We start from the raw sequence: 22405 nt of genomic DNA on the forward strand, positions 1-22405 counted from the left end.
TAGCTTTGAATGCTTCAATTGTGTTGCCTGCAACCTCTGCTTTAAAACTTTGGCAGGTTGTTAAAAACATTAAAACACCTTTTAAAAGTTAAAAATATACTTTTTAGGGCTTCCCTGGTGACGCAGTGGTTAAGAATCTGCCTGCCAATGCAGGGGACATGGGTTCGAGCCCTGGTCTGGGAAGATCCCACATGCCGCAGAGCAGCTAGGCCCGTGTGTCACAACTACTGAGCCTGCACGTCTGAAGCCTGTGTTCTGCAACAAGAGAGGTCGTGATGGTGAGAGACCCGCGCACCGCGATGAAGAGTGGCCTCCGCTTGCTGCAACTGGAGAAAGCCCTCACACAGAAACGAAGACCCAACACAGCCAAAAATAAATAAATAAATTTATTTAAAAAAAATATATATATACTTTTAAAATACATTAAACTGTTTATTTGATGTAATTGTAGATTCATATGCTGTTGTAAGAAATAATACAGGGAGATTACCCTGTACCCTTTACCCAATGGTAACATCTTAAAAAACTATAGTATACTGTCACAACCAGGATATTGACATTGATATAGTCAAGATTCAGAATAGTTCCATCACCACAAGAATTCTTGGGGTTGCCTTTTTAAGCCACCCTCCCCCCATCCCTGACTTTTGGCAACCACTAACCTGTTCGTTTCTATAATTTTGTCATTTCAAGAATGTTATATTAATGGAATCATACAGCATGTAACCTATTGGGATGGGCTCTTCTTACTCTTGTAGTGCAGGTCTGCAGCAATGAATTATCTTAGTTTTGTTTTACTTGCAGTTGTTTTAATTTTGCCTTCATTTTTGAAGGATTTTTGTTTGTTTATAGAATTCTAGGTTGACAAGGCCTTTTTTCTTTTTTTCTTTTAGTGCTTGTAAGGTGTTGTTCTGTGTCTTCTAATCTCCATTGTTTCTGTTAAAAAGGCAGTAGTAATTTCAATCATTTTTTCTTCTTTTAATGTAATGTATTTTTTTTTCCTCTGGCTCCATTCAAGATTTTTTCTTTAAAATTTTTTCTCTTTTTTTTCAAAAATTTGACTGCATATGATTTTCTTGGTATTTATCCTGCTTGGGATTCATCTGAGCTCCTTGACTCTGTAAATTTATATCTTTTACCAAATTTGGGAAAATTTTGATCATTATTTCTTCAAATATTCTTTTTTACCTCATTTGCTCTCCTTTCCTTTGGGGCTCCAATTATATGTATGTTAGACTTGCTGCCCCACATATCTTTGGGTCTTTTCCCCCCCCCCACCCCTGCCAACCCCCTTTCTTTCACTAATCCTTTTTGTCTCTGTTCTTCAGATTGGTTACTTTTTGGTTGACCTATTTTTAAGTTCACTAACTCTTCTGCAACTCCAATCTGCTGTTAAGCCCATCCACTCAATTATAGTGTCTATTTCATTGTACTGTCTTTTCATTCATTATGAACATTGCTGTTTTAAATCCTTGTCTGCTAATCCCAATATTTGGGTCAATGCAAAGTCATTTTCTTTTGATTGACTCTTCTCTTGAGAATGGGTCATGTTTTTCTTTTTTTTTTATATGCTGAACAATTTTATATTGTGTCCTTGCCATTATGTACGATATGTTGTAGAGACTCTGGATTCTGTTACCTTCCTCCAAAAACATTGAATTTTGTTTGTTCTGTTTCCCAACAGTGAGTGGCCACTTAAATCTCAGTTCAGTTCTGTTAGACCTAACCTAGCTGCTTGGGATCTGTTCCATGCACACATGGTTCAGGGATCAGCCAGAGATTTGAGCAGCGTTTATACACAGAGTTAGGGGCACCCCCTCTCTGGCTCTCTCAGGAATTTCCTTCTCTCCCTTCCCAGCTGTGGTGGTTGCCTTTAAATTCTGTCCTCCGGTTCCTTAAGCTAGTAAAACTGTGGATTTTTATACGAATTTTAACCACCTCTCATGGCACAGACTGGGACCTGCCTAGCCAAAAGCCATGAAAAGGGGACATTTATCCAGTGTTATTACCTTTTTCCAAGAGTTGACCCTCCATCTGCCTTCATAATCTGCCTGCTTTTCATTCTCTAGTACCTTCAGGTAGTTGTTTTTTATATTTTGTCCAGAGTTCATAGTTATCTGCAAGAGAGTTGGTCTCACTGGAAGCAGAACTTCCATCAAACTAGTTATAAATTATTCTGTTGACAAAGTCAGTTTTTGTTGTTTTTTTGTGTGTTTTGTTTCAGTTTCACAGATATTTATATTATCCTCCCTATCTCCTCCAAGGGACCAGATATAAAAATGTCCTTAGCTCTTTTTTTCTTTAATATTTATTTAATTTATTTATTTGGTTGTGCCAGCCCTTAGTTGTGGCATGTGTGCTCCTTAGTTGTGGCTGGTGGGCTCCTTAGTTGTGGCACGCGAACTCTTAGTTGTGGAATGCATGTGGGATCTAGTTCTCTGACCAGGTATTGAACCCAGGCCCCCTGAATTGGGAGCGTGGAGTCTTAACCACTGTGCTGCCAGGGAAGTCCTTTTTTAACTTCAAATTTTATGTAAAACTCCTTTAGTGTATCTAAACTCTAATTACTGATAGGTTTAGAAATTGAAATATTCATTTTATTTGGTATATCTAATCCAAGATGTAAATATAACAGATGTGTCCCATAAACAGTTTCCTAGGAAATGATGGTTACTTTTATTGTGCTTGAATCTAAGCTAACACTGTGATCTGGAGAAGCTTTGTGTGGTTCAACATAAACCAGGTTGAGATTTAACCATATTGGGTCTTTCTCAGGTAGCTGTTTGGGTACCTACCTTTTCATATCTGCTCTACCATTTAAAAACACAGATGTAATAAATTTAACATAAATGTACAACTTGGAGAACTTGGTGAACATTTTCTGATGACCTTACAGAGGACTTCAGACAGAAGTTTTGAGGATATATATTTTTTCTTTTTTAACTTGTTGACATGCATGTATGAAACAATCAACATAGGTGTCTCATGATAAGAAAGGAGAAAATAATGGTCTTAATTTGGGTCACCATCAGCCTAGAAAGCAGTTATTTAGTAGTATGTGTATTTTATTTTAGATTGTATGAAAACCTTCCCATTTAGGTTAACCTTTAAGTGGTCAAAATATTTTCTGCCCAAATTAGGATAAACATTTGGAGCTGTGGTTTTTAAATTTTTCGAGTCATGAGATCCTTTGAGATCTGATGGAAATTGTGTTCTCTTCCCAGAAAAATGCAAATGTCTCCATATGAAAATTTGTAAATTATTTCAGAGGGTTTAGGGGTTCCTTTGAAGCTTCTCAGCATAAGCATCCCTCATTCAGGGTTATTCAAATCAAGCTAGTACCAAGAGGCTAATAGCAATACAAATATCAGTTTGTTTCTGGCCTGGCCAGAGCAGAACAAGTAAACAAAGAACCTATTAGAAGTCCTTGTTAGGCACGCAGGCTTTAAAAAAAAAAAAATCTGTCGTAATTTTATCTGAACTGTACTTTCCAGGGAGCAGATTCACAAAGACAGACTGATACCTACCTAGTTGACTAATTTTTAAGTTGCTGTTAGAAACGGGCCTTAGTTTTGATATTCAGACCTGCTGACATTTGTGCTGGGCAAATAATTAGTTGTTGTTTCTAGGACAATAGGACAGTAGTTGTTGTGATGTCATATTCCTGATATTGTCTGAATTTCCAAAGGTCTAAATAATTGAGGATTTAAGGGACCTGTGACACATGTGTAGGTTTCAGGAGGTGGGGCTATGTAGATATTCCTGAGGCAATAAGTCTCCATTGCTTATTCTCAAAAAACTCAGCCCTCGGTAAATGATGAAAGATTGAATTGTGTTAACAAAAAGATCTTAGGTTTGTGATCTCCTTCCTCTATTACTTTCTGACACTTCATAGGGTGATTATAATGAACATGATCGTTCTCAGGGCCTTCATACCTCTTCTTTATACATCTTCTTTCCCCTTGCAGTGAAAAGACTATGTTCCTGCTACTGGTCCAGTCTAATACACAGAAGGACTTTTGTCTGAGATTGGCACTCTCTGTGTGCCTTTACTCAGAAGCTGACTCTTTAACAAGACTTCTTTAATCAGCTTGTTTAAAGAAGGAGCAGGAGGTGGAGAGGTAGTGGTGGGGACAGAGGATCTGAAGGCCAGTTCTCCCTGTGATTCATAGCTTCCCCCACCTCTTTGTCTACACTCCAGGTCAGCTCATCATGTTCACTTCTGGCTCCATTCTACATCTCACTGGTTGTTTAAAATTCTCCCCCTAAATAGTCCCCTGTTCCATCCTTTGAATGCTCTTCATGTCTTAGGGGGCACCTTGTAGCCATCTTAGGAAAACATCTTTCTCTGAAGGCTTCCATATAGGACATTGCTAACTGCCCTGATTCCTGTATGTGTTCAAATATTTCGTGGTTTTTACTGAGGGGATTTTCTAGCCTACTAAGGAAGAAATGAGCAAACTGACAATTAAAAATAACGAAGCTTAGGAGGAAGAAATAGTTATCTTCTCTTGCAGTTTAAAAATACATTCTGAGAATGTCAGACTGTAGACAAGACCTTATGTCAGCTGCTTGCTGTTTAATTACTTTGCACAGTGAGTGCAGGCTTGCCATGGGTGGGCTCTTTGCACTCTTTGCAGGTGTTAGTGAAAACTCTGAGACTAGCTCAACATAGCCGTAGGGCTTTGTTGCTACTGGTGTTACCAGCTGCTGGCTGATTTTGCCAGTTTTATTTAGTGAAGATTATGAAATGTATTTTGAGAGGTGAAATTTGCTAGAAAAGAGTTTCAGGAAAATCACTTTGGAGGAAGGGATTAGAAATCAGAGGAATTGAGTTGTGGAACTTGCTTTACTAACAGAAAGAAGGTTGGGTCTTGTCAGAAGTTGAAAATTATGAATAAGTGGGTTTCTGATGATGATGGTGGACAAAACCTGAGAGAAAATGGAAGTGAAGGTTTTAATTGTTAAAAGCAATAACTCTCTGACTGGAATCATTATTAGTTTCTGGAACAGGTGCCTTAGAAGTAATATAATATAAACTCTGTTTTAAAAAGCTTTCAAGGTGCCTCTGGGCTGATTTAGAGTGAAGGACTATCTGACTTTAGGTTCATCCCAGTCTTGTGTTGGTGAGGAGTGCATCTTCCTTAATAATCACCAGCCCCTTTGGGTTCTAAGCCAACTTATAAAAACTTTAGTTGGAACAGAATTTATTCTATCAACTAGAGCCCGTGCACAGGATCCTGTGCAGGTGTGCTCTGAATGGATAGATCACATAAGCTGGAGCCTCCCAGATAATAACCTTCCTGGGAAATTGTTATTTCTGTGTGTTCTTTTTCCTATACGTTTAACGGAAAGGTCCTCGAGGATGGGTGTTTCATCTGGTTCATCTCTATCCTCCACAGTACCTAAGGCCCTTGTATAACACAATTACTCAGTAAATAGATATAGAATTCAATTGAATTGTCCTTGATCATGTTTCCCACATTTTTCCATGATTCCTACTAAATTTATTTGTTCAAAATATTTAGGTGCATTTAATTTGTTCCCTTCTCCCTAATCCCTTGGGAAAAGCAATATTTGGGTGGTATACTTTTAGAAAAAGCACTAGTGGCTTTATAGTAATTTAATACCTGTTGAGCTCTTCATCCCATTATACTATTTTGTAGTGTTTTTCAAACTGTGAATCATGACCATTAGTAGGTCTGCAGTTAGCCTTTTTGGTTTTAATGATATAGAGTAGAAATTATGAGAACACATTCCATATAGTAAGGGTATTTTTTTGGTGAAATTTTTGTTTTAAGTAAATTTATATATATTAATATATATCATGTGTGTGTTTATTGCTTCATGATATAAACTTTGTTTTATACTGGGGTCATGGTCAAAAAAGTTTGAATAACATTGCTTTATTGTAATACTATGTTATTTCATTTATCATATAGCATTATGCCAGTACATACAGGCTTCTAAAGCCAGGGATGGTGCCAGCCCTTTCATTTCAAGTACAACTGAAGGTAAAAACAAAATTGAGAACACCCAAAGCATTCTGGTGCCTCTTATATAAGTCTCTCCAGTGGCATTTTGTACCCTTTGACCTAACTTTCTTATGCCTTTTTCGACCAATAGATTTTTTTCATATTTGTATCCCTCTAGGTGGTGGGTTCTTTGATTCTTCCTCTTTTCTCGTCAGTGTTCTTATTTCAGTATGCTCTAATGCTTTTAGGAGGGGGAAGGAGGAAACAAAGGAGAATTTCAGAAATTTCAAATGATTCTCAATTGACAAAATAGCTTATTAGATTTATCCTGAAATCTGCTTTCTTAATGTTCTTGAATTTTTAAATCCCCTTTGTATTTTTTCAGAGATCATAGAAATGCATACTTTATTTTGAATTTAAAATAATTTATGCTTCTATGATGTTATTAATTGACTTTAAGCAAACGAAATGTAGCTTTCAGGGGAAAAAAAATGACGGATATAATCCTTCATCTTTCCTTGTGCTTTCTCCCCTCTTCTCCCAAGAAGATTGTAGTAATGATTTCATTTTAAAGAAAAGCCAAGGTAGCTAACAGTGTCCAGTATTAACCGTGCTAAACTTTTCCAGCTTCTTACTGATCTAATAACTATAATACCTTTCCTGTTCTTAGATGGCTGGCATACTAACTCTTTTGCCTTCATTTCTGTACCTTGCTGGACTACCAAGCTCAGATATTCATAACCTGTGGTTTCAGGGGACTTTGTAGAGATGACTTGCTTCATTCTTTTTCTTGCAGGAGAAAATTTTGAGCAGACACCATTGAGACGAACATTCAAGTCTAAGGTCCTTGCACGATATCCTGATAACGTGGACTGGAATCCCTTTGACCAAGATGCAGTGGGAATGGTTAGTATTTGTTAGCTACAAGTGTGAGATAATTTACAGAGTAATTCACAGTAGGATTGTGAGTTCAGACTATGGTAGCAGTGGTTCCACCAAGTATCAGTAACTTCTTATATGCATATTGTTCGTGATTCTGCATTTTGATCACTGTATCAAATATTTGGAATATATCAGATATACCAAAAGTCACAAGGTGCTTCTGTTGAGTCAGACAAATACATAGTATTGGGTCAGTGAACTTTTTTTGCAAGATTGAGCTACTGGTTGCTTATAGCATTGATTTTACACAGTAAGTGAGGTTTAAAGCAGTTTTCATCTGTATTGTATATATCTGAGTAATATGACAGAAATGGGTGTTTTTGTTTTATTATAATTTTAGATAGGACAGCATTTTAAATTTGTAGATGAATACTACCATGAATAAGCTAACGTTTGTTGAGTATTCACCTTGTGCTAGACACTGTGATAAGTATTATATATGAATTAACTCATTTAATCCTCACAATACCCCTTATGTAGATTGTATTAAGTAAACACACACAGACACAGACACATATTTTATGGGTGAGGAAACTAAGATCCAGAGAGGTTAAGTAATGTGTTCAAGGTCATATGGCTAACGAGCAGTTGAGCAAGCTTAAATACCATAGTCTGTTTCCAGAGCTCTGCTCTTAACCATATCTTTGTACTGCCTTTGTTACTTTTTTTTTTTTTTTTTTTTTTTTTTTGCTGTACACGGGCCTCTCACTGTTGCAGCCTCTCGCGTTGCGGAGCACAGGCTCCGGACGCGCAGGCTCAGCAGCCACGGCTCACGGGCCCAGTCGCTCCGCGGCATGTGGGATCTTCCCGGACCGGGGCACGAACCTGCGTCCCCTGCATCAGCAGGCGGACTCTCAACTACTGCGCCACCAGGGAAACCCTCTGTTACTTTTTAATAGCTTTTTGAGGTTGATCTTGTTTGATGCATGCAATAACCCTGTGAAGTATGCAAAGTAAACTGTATTATCTTCATTTCACAGGGGAGGAAACTGAATCATAGAGAGCCTCAAGTTTTTTGACTCCTAGTCCAGTGCTTATTTCCTTTTAACATACTATATTTTAGAAACACTTAGGCTTTGAGAAGTCAAGTTCAAGGGTAATGGATATACCATAATGTAGCTCCTTGTACTTGTTAACCCAGGCTCCTCATAGTTCCTTTGTATAGCCAGGCTTGTGGAAAAGTGGAGAATGGAAACTGATTGATTCAGGTCAGTTAGATTAGCTACCCAAGTTTCTTTATATAACCCATCTGAGTTAAAGTGAAAAAAGTGCATCTATATCCTGATTATGTCATCTCCTTGCATTACATGAAATGAACACCGCTTTTTTTTTTCTATGAAAAGAGAAGATTTTATTGATGACAGAATCTTGTGAGCTGATAGAATCTAAAACTTTGTTTATTTTTAGGTATGAAGTTGCATCTGTCTGGTTTTAAGATATATTTCTAGCATCATCTCCTAATACATGCTGTCATGCTTAACCACCTACCTAAATTCTCCAAGCTTTCTTTTCTTTTTTTTTTTTTTTTGCGGTATGCGGGCCTCTCACTGTTGTGGCCTCTCCCGTTGCGGAGCACAGACCCCGAACGTGCAGGCCTAGCGGCCATGGCTCACGGGCTTAGTTGCTCCGCGGCATGTGGGATCTTCCCGGACCAGGGCACGAACCCGTGTCTCCTGCATCGGCAGGCGGATTCTCAACCACTGTGCCACCAGGGAAGCCCTCCAAGCTTTCTTTTACCTCCTTCGTGCATTTTCTTCATGCCCCTGAAATACCCTTCTTTCTCTTATCTACCTGATGAATCCTAACATAAGCTCATCTCTGAAGCCTTTTCTGATGAAGGCTGAGACTGAGTTGTTTGTTCTTTGTTCCTCTAGCACTTTGTGTATTTTTCTGTATAGCCTTGATAAATGCATTATAATTTTAGTTACTTGTGTGTCTTAGAATGGGAGGTCTTTAGGGCAGATATTTTGCTGTGTTGGTCTTATATCCCAGACACCCAGCACAGTAGGTGCTCTTTATGTAAATAAGTAGTGATGGTGTTCTGAGAAGAGGATCAGCAGTGAGTATTCTCACCAGTTGTTTCCTTGTGTCTTTTGCAGCTATGCATGCCCAAAGGGCTGGCATTCAAGACCCAGGCTGATCCCAGGGAACCTCAGTTCCATGCCTTTATTATCACAAGGGAGGATGGCTCTCGGACATTTGGGTTTTCCCTCACATTTTATGAGGAGGTGACTAGCAAGCAGATCTGCAGTGCAATGCAGACCCTCTACCACATGCATAATGCTGAGTATGATGTCCTCCATGCTCCCCTTGCTGATGGCCGAGACCACAGTGACATGGAGGATGGTGAAGGCACTCCTGGGACCAAGCTGCAGCGCTTCAACTCCTACGACATTAGCCGGGATACACTCTACGTCTCTAAGTGCATTTGCCTCATCACGCCCATGTCCTTCATGAAAGCATGTCGGAGTGTGCTGGAACAACTTCACCAGGCAGTCACTTCACCTCAGCCCCCTCCACTGCCCCTAGAGAGCTATATATACAATGTACTCTATGAAGTGCCACTCCCACCTCCTGGCCGGTCCTTGAAGTTTTCTGGGGTCTATGGGCCAATTGTCTGCCAGAGACCAAGTACCAATGAGCTTCCCTTATTCGACTTTCCTGTCAAAGAGGTCTTTGAACTGCTTGGGGTGGAGAATGTGTTTCAACTTTTTACTTGTGCCCTTCTGGAGTTTCAAATCCTGCTCTACTCACAGCGTAAGTCAGTGCTTACTAGAGCTCTCTCCCTTCATAGGGCCTCTCTTCTTTCCATATCAGATACAGTAGGGCTGACTGTAAAGGACAAGGACTGTTACAGTTTGAGCAAAACTCAGATCTTTTGCAGGTAGGTGCTGGATGGCAAACTAATGGAACATGAGAGGTAACATTTCTAATTGGCTATCATCGTGGCCTTTTGCTGGGCACTCCAGTCTGGGAGGGGAACCCTGCCTCCTGACGTCTGATTGATGCTGAAAGGAGGAGGCAGGAGTTGATGGTCATGGGAAATTGACTTTCCATCAGTTCTGTTCTATCACTCTGCAGAGTTATTTCTGCCCCTTCCTCAGCCTGACAGTAACGATGATCCTTCGTATATTTGAAAATATATATTTGAGAAAATGAGGATGTGTTGCTTTTTTCTGTTGTTTGTTTGTTATAACTGAATTGTTTTTATAAATGAGAGGTTAAGTGATGGTGAGCAGCAGATTTGGACAAAACAGTAAAATAGAGCAGAAGGAAACAAATGTTTATTAAAGGAGCCAGATAAGTAACATAAAATTCATTCATTCAGTACATATTTATTGAGAATCTGCTGTGTGCCAGGAGTTATTCTAGGGGCTAGAGATTCAGGGTGGACAAAATAGATAAAAATCCCTGCTATAATAGAACTTATATTTTAGTGGGTAAAGAGAGGTGATTTTTTTTTTTTTTTTTTGGCCTCACGGCTTGTGGGATATTAGTTCCCCGAGCAAGGATTGAACCTGGGCCCTGGAAGTGAAAGCGCCGAGTCTTAACCACTGGACTGTCAGGGAATTCCCCCCTCACCTTTTTTTTTTTTTTTTGAGAGGTGATTAAATAAATAAATAAAATATATAGTATGTAAGGTGGTAATAAGGTCTGTGGAAAAAAATAAAACAGGAAGGAAGGTAGTATTGGGGGAAGGGAAATTCCAATTTTTAATAGAGTGATTAGGTTAGGCCTCTCTGAGCAACCCATGTTAATGTCTGTAGGAAAAGTATTCCAGGCAAAGGGCACAGGAAGTAGAAAGGTTCTGAGACAAAAATGTGATTGGTATGTTCAAGAACATTGAGGAAGCCTGGTAGATACATGGTGTGAGAGAGCAGGAGTGTAGTAGCACATAGTGTTAGAGACTTAACAGGAGGCCAGATTGTACAGAGTCCTGTAGGCCATTGTAAGGACTTTATTACTCTGAGATGCTTAGTCATTGGAGGTTTTAAGATTTTTGACTTTTTGTTTTGAAATAATTCCCAGCTTATAGAAGAGTTGTAAGAAATGTTCAAAGAACTCTTGTACACTCTCCCACAATACACAAGTTATTAACATTTAGCCACATTTGTTTTATCATTCCCTCTGTATCTCTGTATGTGTGTGAACATAACTGAACCATTGAGGGTCATTGTAGACTCCATGTTCCTTGACTCCTCAGTACTTCAGCTTTTATTTCATAAGAACAAGAACATTTTTTTACATAACCATAGTATGATTAATAAATTTAGGAAATCTAACATTGATAAAATAACAATACTGTATTCAGGTTTTACCATTGTCCAGTAATGTCTGTTATAAATTTTTAAAAATTGAGGTATGGTTGATACACAATATTATATGTTTCAGGTATACAACATAGTGATTCACAATTTTTTTTTTTTTTTTTTTTTTTGCGGTATGCGGGCCTCTCACTGTTGTGGCCTCTCCCGTTGCGGAGCACAGGCTCCGGACGTGCAGGCCCAGCGGCCATGGCTCACGGGCTCAGCCGCTCTGCGGCATGTGGGATCCTCCCAGACTGGGGCACGAACCCGTGTCCCCTGCATTGGCAGGCGGATTCTCAACCACTGCGCCACCAGGGAAGCCCGATTCACAATTTTTAAAGGTTATATTCCATTTATAGTTATTATAAAATATTGGCTACCCTGTGTTATACAGTAAATCCTTGTAGCTTATTTATTTATTTTAAATTTATTTATTTTTGGCTGTGTCGGGTCTTCATTGTTGCGCGTGGGCTTTCTCTGGTTGCAGCAAGCAGGGGCTACTCTTCGTTGTGGTGCACGGGCCTCTCACTGTGGTGGCTTCTCTTGCTGCAGATCACAGGCTCCTGGCCCGCGGGCTTTAGCAACTGTGGCCTGCGGGCTCCAGAGCACAGGCCCAGCAGTTGTGGCGCATGGGCCCAGCCGCTCCGCGGCATGTGGGATCCTCCTGGACCAGGGCCCAAATCCATGTCCCCTGCACTGGCAGGCAGATTCCCAACCGTGCCACCAGGGAAGCCCCCCTTGTAGTGTATTTTATACATAATAGTTTTTACCTCTTAATCCTCTACCACTATATTGCCCCTCCCCCTCTTCCTTCTCCTCCCTGGTAACCACTTGTTTGTTCTCTATATCTGTCTCTTTCTTTTTTAAATAATCTCTAGTTTGTTTTATTTTTTAGATTTCACATAAAAGTGAATGATAATTTTTTAAAAAAATTCCTGGTCCAGGATTTAGTCCAGTAACATGCATTGCTTTTAGTAGTAAATTCCTCATGTCTTTCATGACTGACATTTTTGAAGAGTACAGGCAAGGTATTTTGTAGAATGTCCCTCAATTTTGGTTTGTCTGATGTTTCCTCATGACTAGATTCAGGTTATAAATTTTGGGCTGCAATATCACAGAAGTGATGTTGTGGTTCTCTCAGTGCATTGTATCTAGAGGCACATAATGTCTGTTTATCATCATAGGAGGCACATGGTGTTCATTTGTCCCATTTTTGGTAATGTTAATTTGATCACTTGGTTAAGATGATGTCTGCTGAGTTTCTTAACTGGAAAGTTATCATTTTTCCCTTTGTAATTAAGAAGTAATTTGTATGGAGATACTTTGAAACCCTGTAAATATACTGTTTCTCTTCAAAATTTTGCCTAATAGCTTTAACATCCATTGATGATTCTAATCTGAACCAGTTACCAGGATGGTTGCATTTTACTGTGAGGAAGAACATTTCATTCTCCCTTGTTTGTTTATTATTGTATGGACTCATAGATTTTTATTTTATTCAGTAGGTTATATAGGCCATTACTATGATTAGTTATTTTGATGGTCAAATGTCCCAGATTTGGTCCATGGGCAGAGTCTGAATAATGTTACTTAGGAGGCCATTTTAACAATCTAAGTGAGAGATTATGTTGTCTCTGACTAGGGAGGTAACAGCCAAGTGGTATGATATGGTTGGATTCTGAAGGTGAAGTAATGGAGACTATGTTGAATTGAAGAGCATATACCCCATCTAAAGTGGACAGCCACTAGTTAGCTCCAATTAATTCATTGTGGAAATACTGGCCTAATGTTACTAGGTCTTCCAATTTTTCATGAGGACCCAGATTTTTTACGTGAAAGTTTTGATTTTTAGACGTTGGTAACAACATTCTTGTTGAACACTGCAGACTGAACAAAAGCATCTGTTGACTAAAATGTGGTTCCTGAGGTTTTATTTTGCAACTTGTTTAAAATAATGATGTTTCAGATTTCTGTCTCTGGGTGAAGTATAGACTTGTACAATTCTTCTTGCTTTTTTAGTTACTGTTTCTTGACTGGACCTGGGCAAAACAGTTGACCCTTGAACAACATGGGTTTGAACTGCACGGATCCACTTATATGTGGATTTTTTTCAATAAATATGTACTATAGGACTACATGATCCATGGTTGGTTGAATCCTTGGATGCGGAACCGTGGATACCTGTAAAGTTATATGTGGGTTTTCAACTGTGTGGGTGGTAGGCACCCCTAACCCCCCTGTTGTTCAAAGGTCAACTGTACTTTGAAACAGAGACTTGGTTGAGTAGTGAAGACTGTCTGGTTTAGACCAGAACAGAGGAAGAAACCAAACCAGATAGGGTATTAAAATGTGCAGTGGCATTTTAATACCTATGATGCAGTTGGGGATGTTTAAAGGTGAGAAAAGGAGGATTAAAACCAGAAATATGATAGGTAACATTTTTTCCTTCAGTGTTCCTTCTTATATTTCCCAGAATATGGGTTATTGTATACATAATAATTTTAAGAGGTTTGAAGGTAGTTGAGAAGGTTTGTGTGTAGAATCAAATTGAACACAGGACCTAAAAGGCATGCTTAGCATGGTTAAAAAAACTTTTTCCAAAAACTTCCTGGGCATTGCTGAGCATGGCTGAGGCTAAAATGGAGTGGATTGCCTTTTATTGGATGTAGATTGTGCTCTCTATTGTTAATAGAGTACTAGAGGGCTTCCCTGGTGGCACAGTGGTTGGGAGTCCGCCTGCCGATGCAGGGGACATGGGGTTGTGCCCTGATCCGGGAAGGTCCCACATGCCGCAGAGCAGCTGGGCCCGTGAGCCATGGTCGCTGAGCCTGCGCGTCCCGAGCCTGTGCTCCGCTACGGGAGAGGCCACAACGGTGAGAGGCCCGCATACTGCAAAAAAAAAAAAAAAGAGTACTTAAAACAATTCAGGCTGGTTTTCTTGAAGTAATTTTTATTTATGATTCAGAGGACTCAGGTGGATGGAAATCTCTCTGGCCCTCGAAAAACATGCCATCAGCACTCAGAGTTGGTGTTGCCCACTACATGTCCTGCCTTCTGAATAGAAAAGGGATGTTATTTAGGGAAAATCTTTTTTTTAAGATGTGTAGATCATTTTATTTACTACTGGATAATATTTATTCTTTGGTCCCTATAGAGATAGTTTTCCTTTAATAGCATATGTTTTAGTGGTTGTTTTAAAATTATACAGAGAGCAGAAGTTCTTTATCTGATGTGATTTAGTAGGGTAGTGAATTGGATAATTGAAAAAGTCACTTAAGTTTGGGAATCCTAAAAGGATATATACATCCATTAAACATTTTAATTTAAACCATATGACTGTATAATCACCAGTCTTTTGATGAAGTGTCTGTGCATTTTCTTTGATTATGGATCCACTAATCAGGGGTCTGCACTGTTTCTCTTGCATAAATCTCACCCATCATTCATTCACTGAGTTTTCCAGTTTTTAAAGTGGAGCAAGAACTTTTAAAGGACCTTGCAAAAGAACCAAAGTAGATGCTAGTTTTCCCAAGTTGTTTGCACTTAAGTTATATGCCTAATTCAATTGCTGTATTTTTAGTGACTTTGCTTTACTGAGTCTTTTTAAAGCATTTAATTTTGTTTTCAGAGAAACAGTTCTCTTTTTTTGCCCTCATATCTTACCATTTATTTACATAATATTTGGTTAAATTACACAACCCAGTAATAAGTTCAACTAGTGCAGACAAGCTTGGAAACAAATGCATACATTAGTATTTTAAAATTAATTTTTAATTGAAGTATAGATGTACAATAGTATATAAGTTACAGGTGTACAATATAGTGATTCACAATTTTTAAAGGTTATACTCCATTTATACATATTATAAAATATTGGCTATATTCCCCATGTTGTACTATGTATCCTTGAGGCTTATTTTATACATAAGCTTACATTAGTTTTTGTGGGGTTTTTTTTTTCAGAACTAATGCAAACTCAAGGCATGCAATCAAAACAACTTTAAAGGGAATAAAATGAAATCTCCTTCCTGTGGTAGCCGGAGAACAGGTTTCTTGTGCATCCCTAATGAAAATAATAGTTTTTTGTTAGTTTGTTTGGTTGGTTTTTTTTGTGGTACGCGGGCCTCTCACCGTTGTGGCCTCTCCCGTTGCAGAGCACAGGCTCCGGACGCGCAGGCTCAGCGGCCATGTCTCACGGGCCTAGCCGCTCCGTGGCATGTGGGATCTTCCCGGACTGGGGCACGAACCCGTGTCCCCTGCATCAGCAGGCAGATTCTCAACCACTGCGCCACCAGGGAAGACCTAAAATAATGGTTTTTTAAAAACAAATAAATAATGTGTGGAAAAACAGTGCACAGAGAATTGAATGTTTCCGTTTCTTTTTTTTTTTTTTTTTTCGCTGTGCGGGCTTTCTCTAGTTGTGGTGAGCAGGGGCTACTCTTCGTTGTGATGCGTGGGCTTCTCATTGCGGTGGCTTCTCTTCTTGCGGAGCACAGGCTCTAGGCATGCGGGCTTCAGTAGTTGTGGCGCAGGGGCTTACTTGCTCCGCGGCATGTGGGGTCTTCCTGGACCAGGGATCGAACCCATGTCCTCTGCATTGGCAGGCGGATTCTTAACCGCTGCGCTACCAGGGAGAAGTCCCTGTTTCCCTTTCTTTTTGATCTAAAATCCTACCCTTGTGAAATAATCTCTTGATTTTTTTTCATGCCCTCCTCCTAAATACTTTTATATAATGCACTATTTTTAATGTTGTGTTGCACGTGTTAATTATAATATTCTTTAAATTATATACATTTTGATATACATATGGTATATTAAAGTAAAACTTGGAAAAAAGCATTTCAGTCATATGGTAGAAATTTAAAATATTACAAAAGGGTGTATGTACAGTGACGTGTTAAGACTTATCACTGTTTCCTGTTTCCTTCCAGACATAGACATGCATATACAGCATGTATACCTTTTAAAAACAACACAGATGGGAGCATAATAAGCATGTATACCTTTTAAAAACAACACAGATGGGAGCATACTAATCATTGTTTTATACCTTCTTTCATTTAACAATTTATCTTGGAGATATCAGGACGTAGATTAGGTTGTTTCCTAAGAACAAAGATTGCATGAGAAACATCCTTGTTCATACAGTTTTCAGCGAAGTGCGAGTATACAAGGACAGTTTCTAATTCAATTTCTGATTTGCAGGAACTTCCCTGTAGTTTGTTTTAGGAGTGAACTTATCTGTAAAGTGATCCCAAGTCTAATGTCTTTCTCTGCACAGAGAGAAGTCATAAGAATGTGCTGATTATTCTCTCTTCACCACTCAGAAGTGGTTGTAATCCCAGTATGCTTTGCATTATCTCCTTTTGTTAAAGTAATTGCTCATTACAGCATTATGGGGGAGGTGTGAGAAAACCCAGAGAGTTGCCTCGAGCTGAAGTGTTTCCAGTTGATTTTGATTGGCTAAAAGTCTTTGGATGCAGATGACCTTCAGCTGTTTCCTATTTATTAGTTTCACCTTCTTGGAATGATGAGCACAGAGACAGGCAATGGCAAAGGAGGTACTGATTTTATCGTTTGTACTGGTGTATAGAAATGGATTTTGTGCTGTTGCTTACAGCTCTTGGAGGTCAGCATCGTAGTGTGGGTACCATGGGTTGATGGATCCCAGAGGCATGGTTTATTAGGCCGTCGGTGAGTTGTTGCTTTTTTAAAATACAAAAATGTAGGGAAAAAGAAACCCACAACTCAGACCAGAGAGGCCATAAAATTCCAAGTTTCTAGTATCTGTAAAACCAAACCATATTAATGGAAAGCAGTTTAGCCTTGAAAGAGGAGGTTATTTCTCATCCCCTAGAGTGTTTTGTTTCTAAGAATCACACACTCTCAAGTGCATCACAGGGAATTCTTCAGGGATTTCAATCTGAGGCGAATAAGGTTACCCACTCTAGCAGAAGTAAGTGGGCTGAGTTTCAGATACTGGATTAGACTCATCCTGAAGAGTAGGGAAAAACCAAAACTAGATGTCTGTGCTATTGAAAAACCTGCTTTTATGGAGCAGAGGAAGCCCCTTCCTTCAGACTTTAGCATGCCCTGTTTCATGATTAGAGAGTAGATAGATGTTCCCTGACACTGTAACTAGGTACACTATAAGGAGTAGTCCAGTGTCCAGGAAGACTCATGAGGAAGGCATTTCAGGGACTTCTTTACTCAGAGTGTCTGTTGGACCCCTATGAGATGTTCTTGTCTCTGAGCAGACCTGTCAGGAATGCCAGCTACGTAAAGGAGTAGCACCTGCTTTACTGACTTTCGATAAAGGAAGCAGCTTTTTGGTTTTCACATGATTGAAAAGGCCTTGCTCCTTCCTGCCTTTTTAAAAAAAACCCAGAAATGGTGTGTGTCTATATGTGTGTGTACACTGAAACGGGGGGAGAAATTATTCAGTGTAATATTTATTCAAAATGTGTGTTTAAGAGCCAGTGTTGGGACACAGTAAGACTGGACCTTCAGCTTTAAATATCTCTTGGAGGTTTTCTCCCATACCTTTACATTCTTTTGATCATCTTAAGTTTGAATTTTAAAGTATATTCTTATCATATCTGAGATTCTCAAGATTATTGCTCTTAGTAGATTATTTACAGGCATTCATATCTAGAAAAGAAAGATGAAAGATACAAAAACTGAGGCCTCACCTAGAGAATCATTAGAATTCTTCTTAATAATAATTGTTAGAATAATCATAGAGCAGGAAGATTTCAACAGAAAGATAACAAGCAAAGTTGTACAGGTGCCCCATGGAACAGAGATATCTCAGAAGAGGCTGAAGATAGAACTTGCAGTGGCCTAAATTTTGTTCCTCAGTTGTTGCTTACTCTCACGTTGGAGTAAATACTTTTTCTGAAAGGCTATATAGATTATCTATTTAATCCTTGAAAGAGTTTTTTTTTTTTTTTAATTTGGGAAATATTTTTGTTGTTGCTTCAGTTGGGAGAGGGTCCTCACCAAATAGTCTTTAATATGGGAATGGCAGTGCTTTGTGGGGCACAGTGAAAAATGAGATCGACTTTCTTCTTGAACTCTTATCAGTCTGTTCCTGATTTTAGTGAATATGAAAAGCTTGCGCTCTTTTGTCCTTCTGCTAAATCAGTTGTATTTTTTAAAAAATCATTATTGATGACCAAATCTCTGAGCTCAGTTTTACCCACTGATTGTTTTACATCACTTATCTATTATCTATCAAATGCCTTAGCTTTCCCCGAAGAAGCGTGAGGCACTTCCTTAGAGTGTACTCAAAATGTTTGAGACGATGAAGTTTTGGTCATCGATTTTTATTTATTTGCATTACTAGTTAAAAAAAAAAAACAAAACGATTTCCAGGTCATGCTTAGCCAGGAGCAAGGTGGTAAGCTGCTCCAAAGTTCTACTAGTGAGCACACAGGATGCCTTGCTAAAACCTAGTTGATATATATCGGCTCCTGCTCACTTCCTACTCATTCTTCTTCATTTTCTGGAAAGCTTTTTGTTATTTATTACTCCTTTATGAATCAAGCTGGGATTTGCTTAAATGGTGGGCTGAGTTTTTAGTGCATAAAACTGTTTAACTCCTGTGAAAACTCATTTGAAATCAGTCATTCCAGGAGGATATTACTCATATGATTTTAAAATTGATGTTCCTGCTTTGTCTTTAAGTGTCTGAAACCATCATACCATTTGTAAATAGTAATGTGTTAAATCTCAATCTATTGTATTGGCTTTGCTGATGTATTTTTTACTCATTTTAAAAATAAAACAAGTCTAGAAATTGCGTTCTGAAGAAAAGCTAAACTTTGAGCACAAGCTTCTCTTCCAAGGTATGCTCTCTGACCTAGAATAAGAGTTTTGAGTAATGAAAGTCAATCTTCTGGGTATTTCAGGTTCTAGGAGAGCTTTTTATCAAAGTGTTAAAATGACACTTTCATGCTGTTACCATTCAAGAAAGGTTGCCAGGTGGAAGGCAGACTTGGCTAGTGTGGAAAACCAGCCTCTGCACGCTTGAAGGTTCTTTGGGCTTGATCTTGAAAGCAAAGTTCATTCACATCAGCTCCTTGTAGAATGCAGACGTGTGAGTGGTAAATGAGGTGTTTTGACATTCATGCTGAACAAAGACTAGACCACTGTTCCTTTTCTTTTTGTTCCACTTCCCCATTCTCCTTCTACTGAAGAGAATCTACTTAACATTCTGGTTTAGTATTTGGAGCAAGGTGCTATTTATGATTCCTATTGTATTTCTTTTTAAAATGATATTTCTATATTAAATTTTATTACTAGCATGGACCTGTGCGGGGGTGGGGTATACTTCAGCTTGTGGTCCATTGAGGTCTCTGGGTTGTCTCTCTGATACCCACAAGGGAATCATACCCTGAGCATACCCTTGCTGAAGTTTATCCTGTTCCTTTCTACATGTGAAATTGTGTTGAAGATTTTAACTTACTATTTGAGAAGGAAGTACCTTGTTTTTGACTGGTTTTGTGTGTGTTTTGTTTTGACCTAGATTACCAGAGACTGATGACTGTGGCGGAGACAATTACAGCTCTCATGTTTCCTTTCCAGTGGCAGCATGTCTATGTTCCTATTCTCCCAGCCTCTCTCCTACATTTCTTAGATGCTCCTGTGCCATACCTGATGGGCTTGCATTCCAATGGCCTGGATGACCGGTCAAAACTGGAGCTGCCTCAAGAGGTAAGAAAAACTGTGGAGCTTGGGTGCTGGTGCCTGTGGCCCTCATACAGGATTTGGGAGAGAAGGGCTTTGGGATGAGCCCAGGGTAGTATCACCAAGTTTATTTTCTTTTATTTTGGGGAACACAAACAACTTTCCAGGAAAAAAGTAAAAAAACAATGAACATTTAGCTCAATTTATATAATTCCAGAAACACTTGTTTCCTTTATCACCTGACATACTTTTATAATAATCTCTGTTTATACTATTGTGAACTGCCTTTTTCAAACATGATATTTTACATATTTTTAAGAAAATCTTTTTATCATGTAAAAGTTTAAACGTACACAGAAGAGTAGCATATTGAATCTGTGTTTTCAATACTTTAACAGTTATCATACATTTAAATTGTACTTTACTTCTGTACTTTCTACCCCCTATTTTTTAAAGAAATTCCACATAATTTTATAACTGCTTTAGGATCCAGACATGTACTAATAAATCAGTGGTTTTGTTTTATAGGCCACAGTTGCTCTGTAAAAGTTGACCTGATCATAGTGATTCTTGTAGTACTGAATGTAGCTCTGAAAACTTTCCTTCCTCAAGATAAGGAAGGCCTTGAGAGAACGCTTCTCCTCCCTTGCTGTGAGGATGGCCTGCTCCTCTTTCCTATTGTTTCAAATACTAAAATAATTCATTAAAAAATATATTTATTTACTACTTCATTCTAAAATAGATTTAAAGCATCATTAGAAATAAGATTGTTTGGGTTTCTATTTTCCTAGAATTACCAAGAGAACTGGTCTACCTCTTTTGGTCATTTTGTGGCTTGTATGAAACTAGCTGGGGGAAGGACTTTCCTACTCTGAATTTCGTAGTCGGTAGAAAGGCCTGGGAAGAAGACTTTGGACTATGCACACGCTGGTATCAACATGACTCTGTCTCATCCTTCCACCAATGATTTTTTTTTTTTTTTTTTTTTTTTTTGTGGTACGCGGGCCTCTCACTGTTGTGGCCTCTCCCGTTGCAGAGCACAGGCTCCGGACGCACAGGCTCAGCAGCCATGGCTCACGGGCCCAGCCGCTCCGCGGCATGTGGGATCTTCCCGGACCGGGGCACGAACCCGTATCCCCTGCATCGGCAGGCGGATTCTCAACCACTGCGCCACCAGGGAAGCCCCCACCAATGATATTTTGGGGGAAGATTTTTATGTATAGCTGAGGAATATGAGTAAGAGGACCTCCAAAGAAGAGACCGTTCTCATGGAATTGGATCTAAGCAGCATTCACATTGTTGGGCATGTCTGGGCAGCCATCTTGCTGAACATGCCTGATAATTAGATCATACCCGTAATGTTTAAGTTATAGTCAATTGCATCTCTTTTTCTCTCTCCTTTTGTTTTATTTTTATTTATTTATTTATTTGGTTGTGTCGGATCTCAGTTGCGGCATGTGGGCTCAGTAGTTGCAGCACGTGGTCTGTCTACTTGTGGCGCATGGGCTCTGGAGCGTGTGCGCTCAGTAGTTGTAGCACGCGGGCTTAGTTGCCTCACAGCATGTGGGATCTTAGTTCCCTGACCCGGGATCAAACCCGTATCCCTTGCACTGGAAGTTGGATTCTTTTTCTCTTTTTAAAATTTATTTATTTAATTTATTTATTTTTGGCTACATTGGGTCCCGTTGCTGTGCACCGGCTCCCCTCAGCTGTGGCAAGCGGGGGCTACCCCTTGCCACGGTACGTGGTCTTCCCATTGCGGTGGCTTCTCCTGTTGCGGAGCACGGGCTTTAGATGCGTGGGCCTCAGTAGTTGTGGCTTGCGGTCTCTAGAGCACAGGCTTGGTAGTTGTGGTGCATGGGCTTAGTTGCTCTGCGGCATGTGGGATCTTCCCAGACCAGAGCTTGAACCCATGTCCCCTGCATTGGCAGGTGGATTCTTAACCACTGCACCACCAGGGAAGTCCCGGAAGGTGGATTCTTAACCCCTGGATCACCGTGGAAGTCCCTTGCCTTTGGTTTTAGAATCAGAATGTCTTCCTTGTATTTTTTTTACCTCCTTTGCTCCTTTGAATCTATAGAGCTTTGTGCTGTTTTGGGTGGGACAAGATTAATTAAGGAAGAAAAGATCTAAATAATGTTAACTAAAAAAAATGCAGGAGGCTGCAAAAAGAGCAGAGTTTATTTGGGGACTTAAGAATTGAAGTCTGGGAGACACAGATTCGGTTAACCCTGAAAGAGTATTCCGAGGAAGAGAAAGAGTCAGGGGCTTATAAAGACAAAAACTACGAGGTTGGGGCTTCCGTGGTGGCGCAGTGGTTGAGAGCCCGCCTCCTGATGCAGGGGATACGGGTTCGTGCCCCGGTCCGGGAAGATCCCACATGCCGCGGCCCGTGAGCCACGGCCGCTGGGCCTGCGCGTCCGGAGCCTGTGCTCCGCAACGGGAGAGGCCACAACAGTGAGAGGCCAGCGTACCGCCAAAAAAAAAACT

General features: G+C 39.6%; 1 protein-coding gene across 4 annotated transcripts in view; it reads left to right on the top strand.

Moving 5' to 3' along the window:
- DENND5A (DENN domain containing 5A) overlaps positions 1–22405 on the top strand; it is a 112715-nt gene that overhangs the window by 36543 nt on the left and 53767 nt on the right. For 2 of the 4 annotated variants that reach the window (XM_059069146.2, XM_067038650.1), the window contains exons 2-5: positions 5943–6014; positions 6772–6881; positions 9017–9674; positions 19755–19942. In XM_059069146.2, the coding sequence (XP_058925129.1) occupies positions 5943–6014; positions 6772–6881; positions 9017–9674; positions 19755–19942 (1028 nt within the window). The remainder of the gene's footprint in view (positions 1–5942; positions 6015–6771; positions 6882–9016; positions 9675–19754; positions 19943–22405) is intronic. The other 2 variants (XM_067038649.1, XM_067038647.1) reach the window with 2 other exon arrangements.

Source organism: Kogia breviceps, chromosome 7 (assembly GCF_026419965.1).
Source record: "Kogia breviceps isolate mKogBre1 chromosome 7, mKogBre1 haplotype 1, whole genome shotgun sequence".
NCBI lineage: Eukaryota > Metazoa > Chordata > Mammalia > Artiodactyla > Physeteridae > Kogia > Kogia breviceps.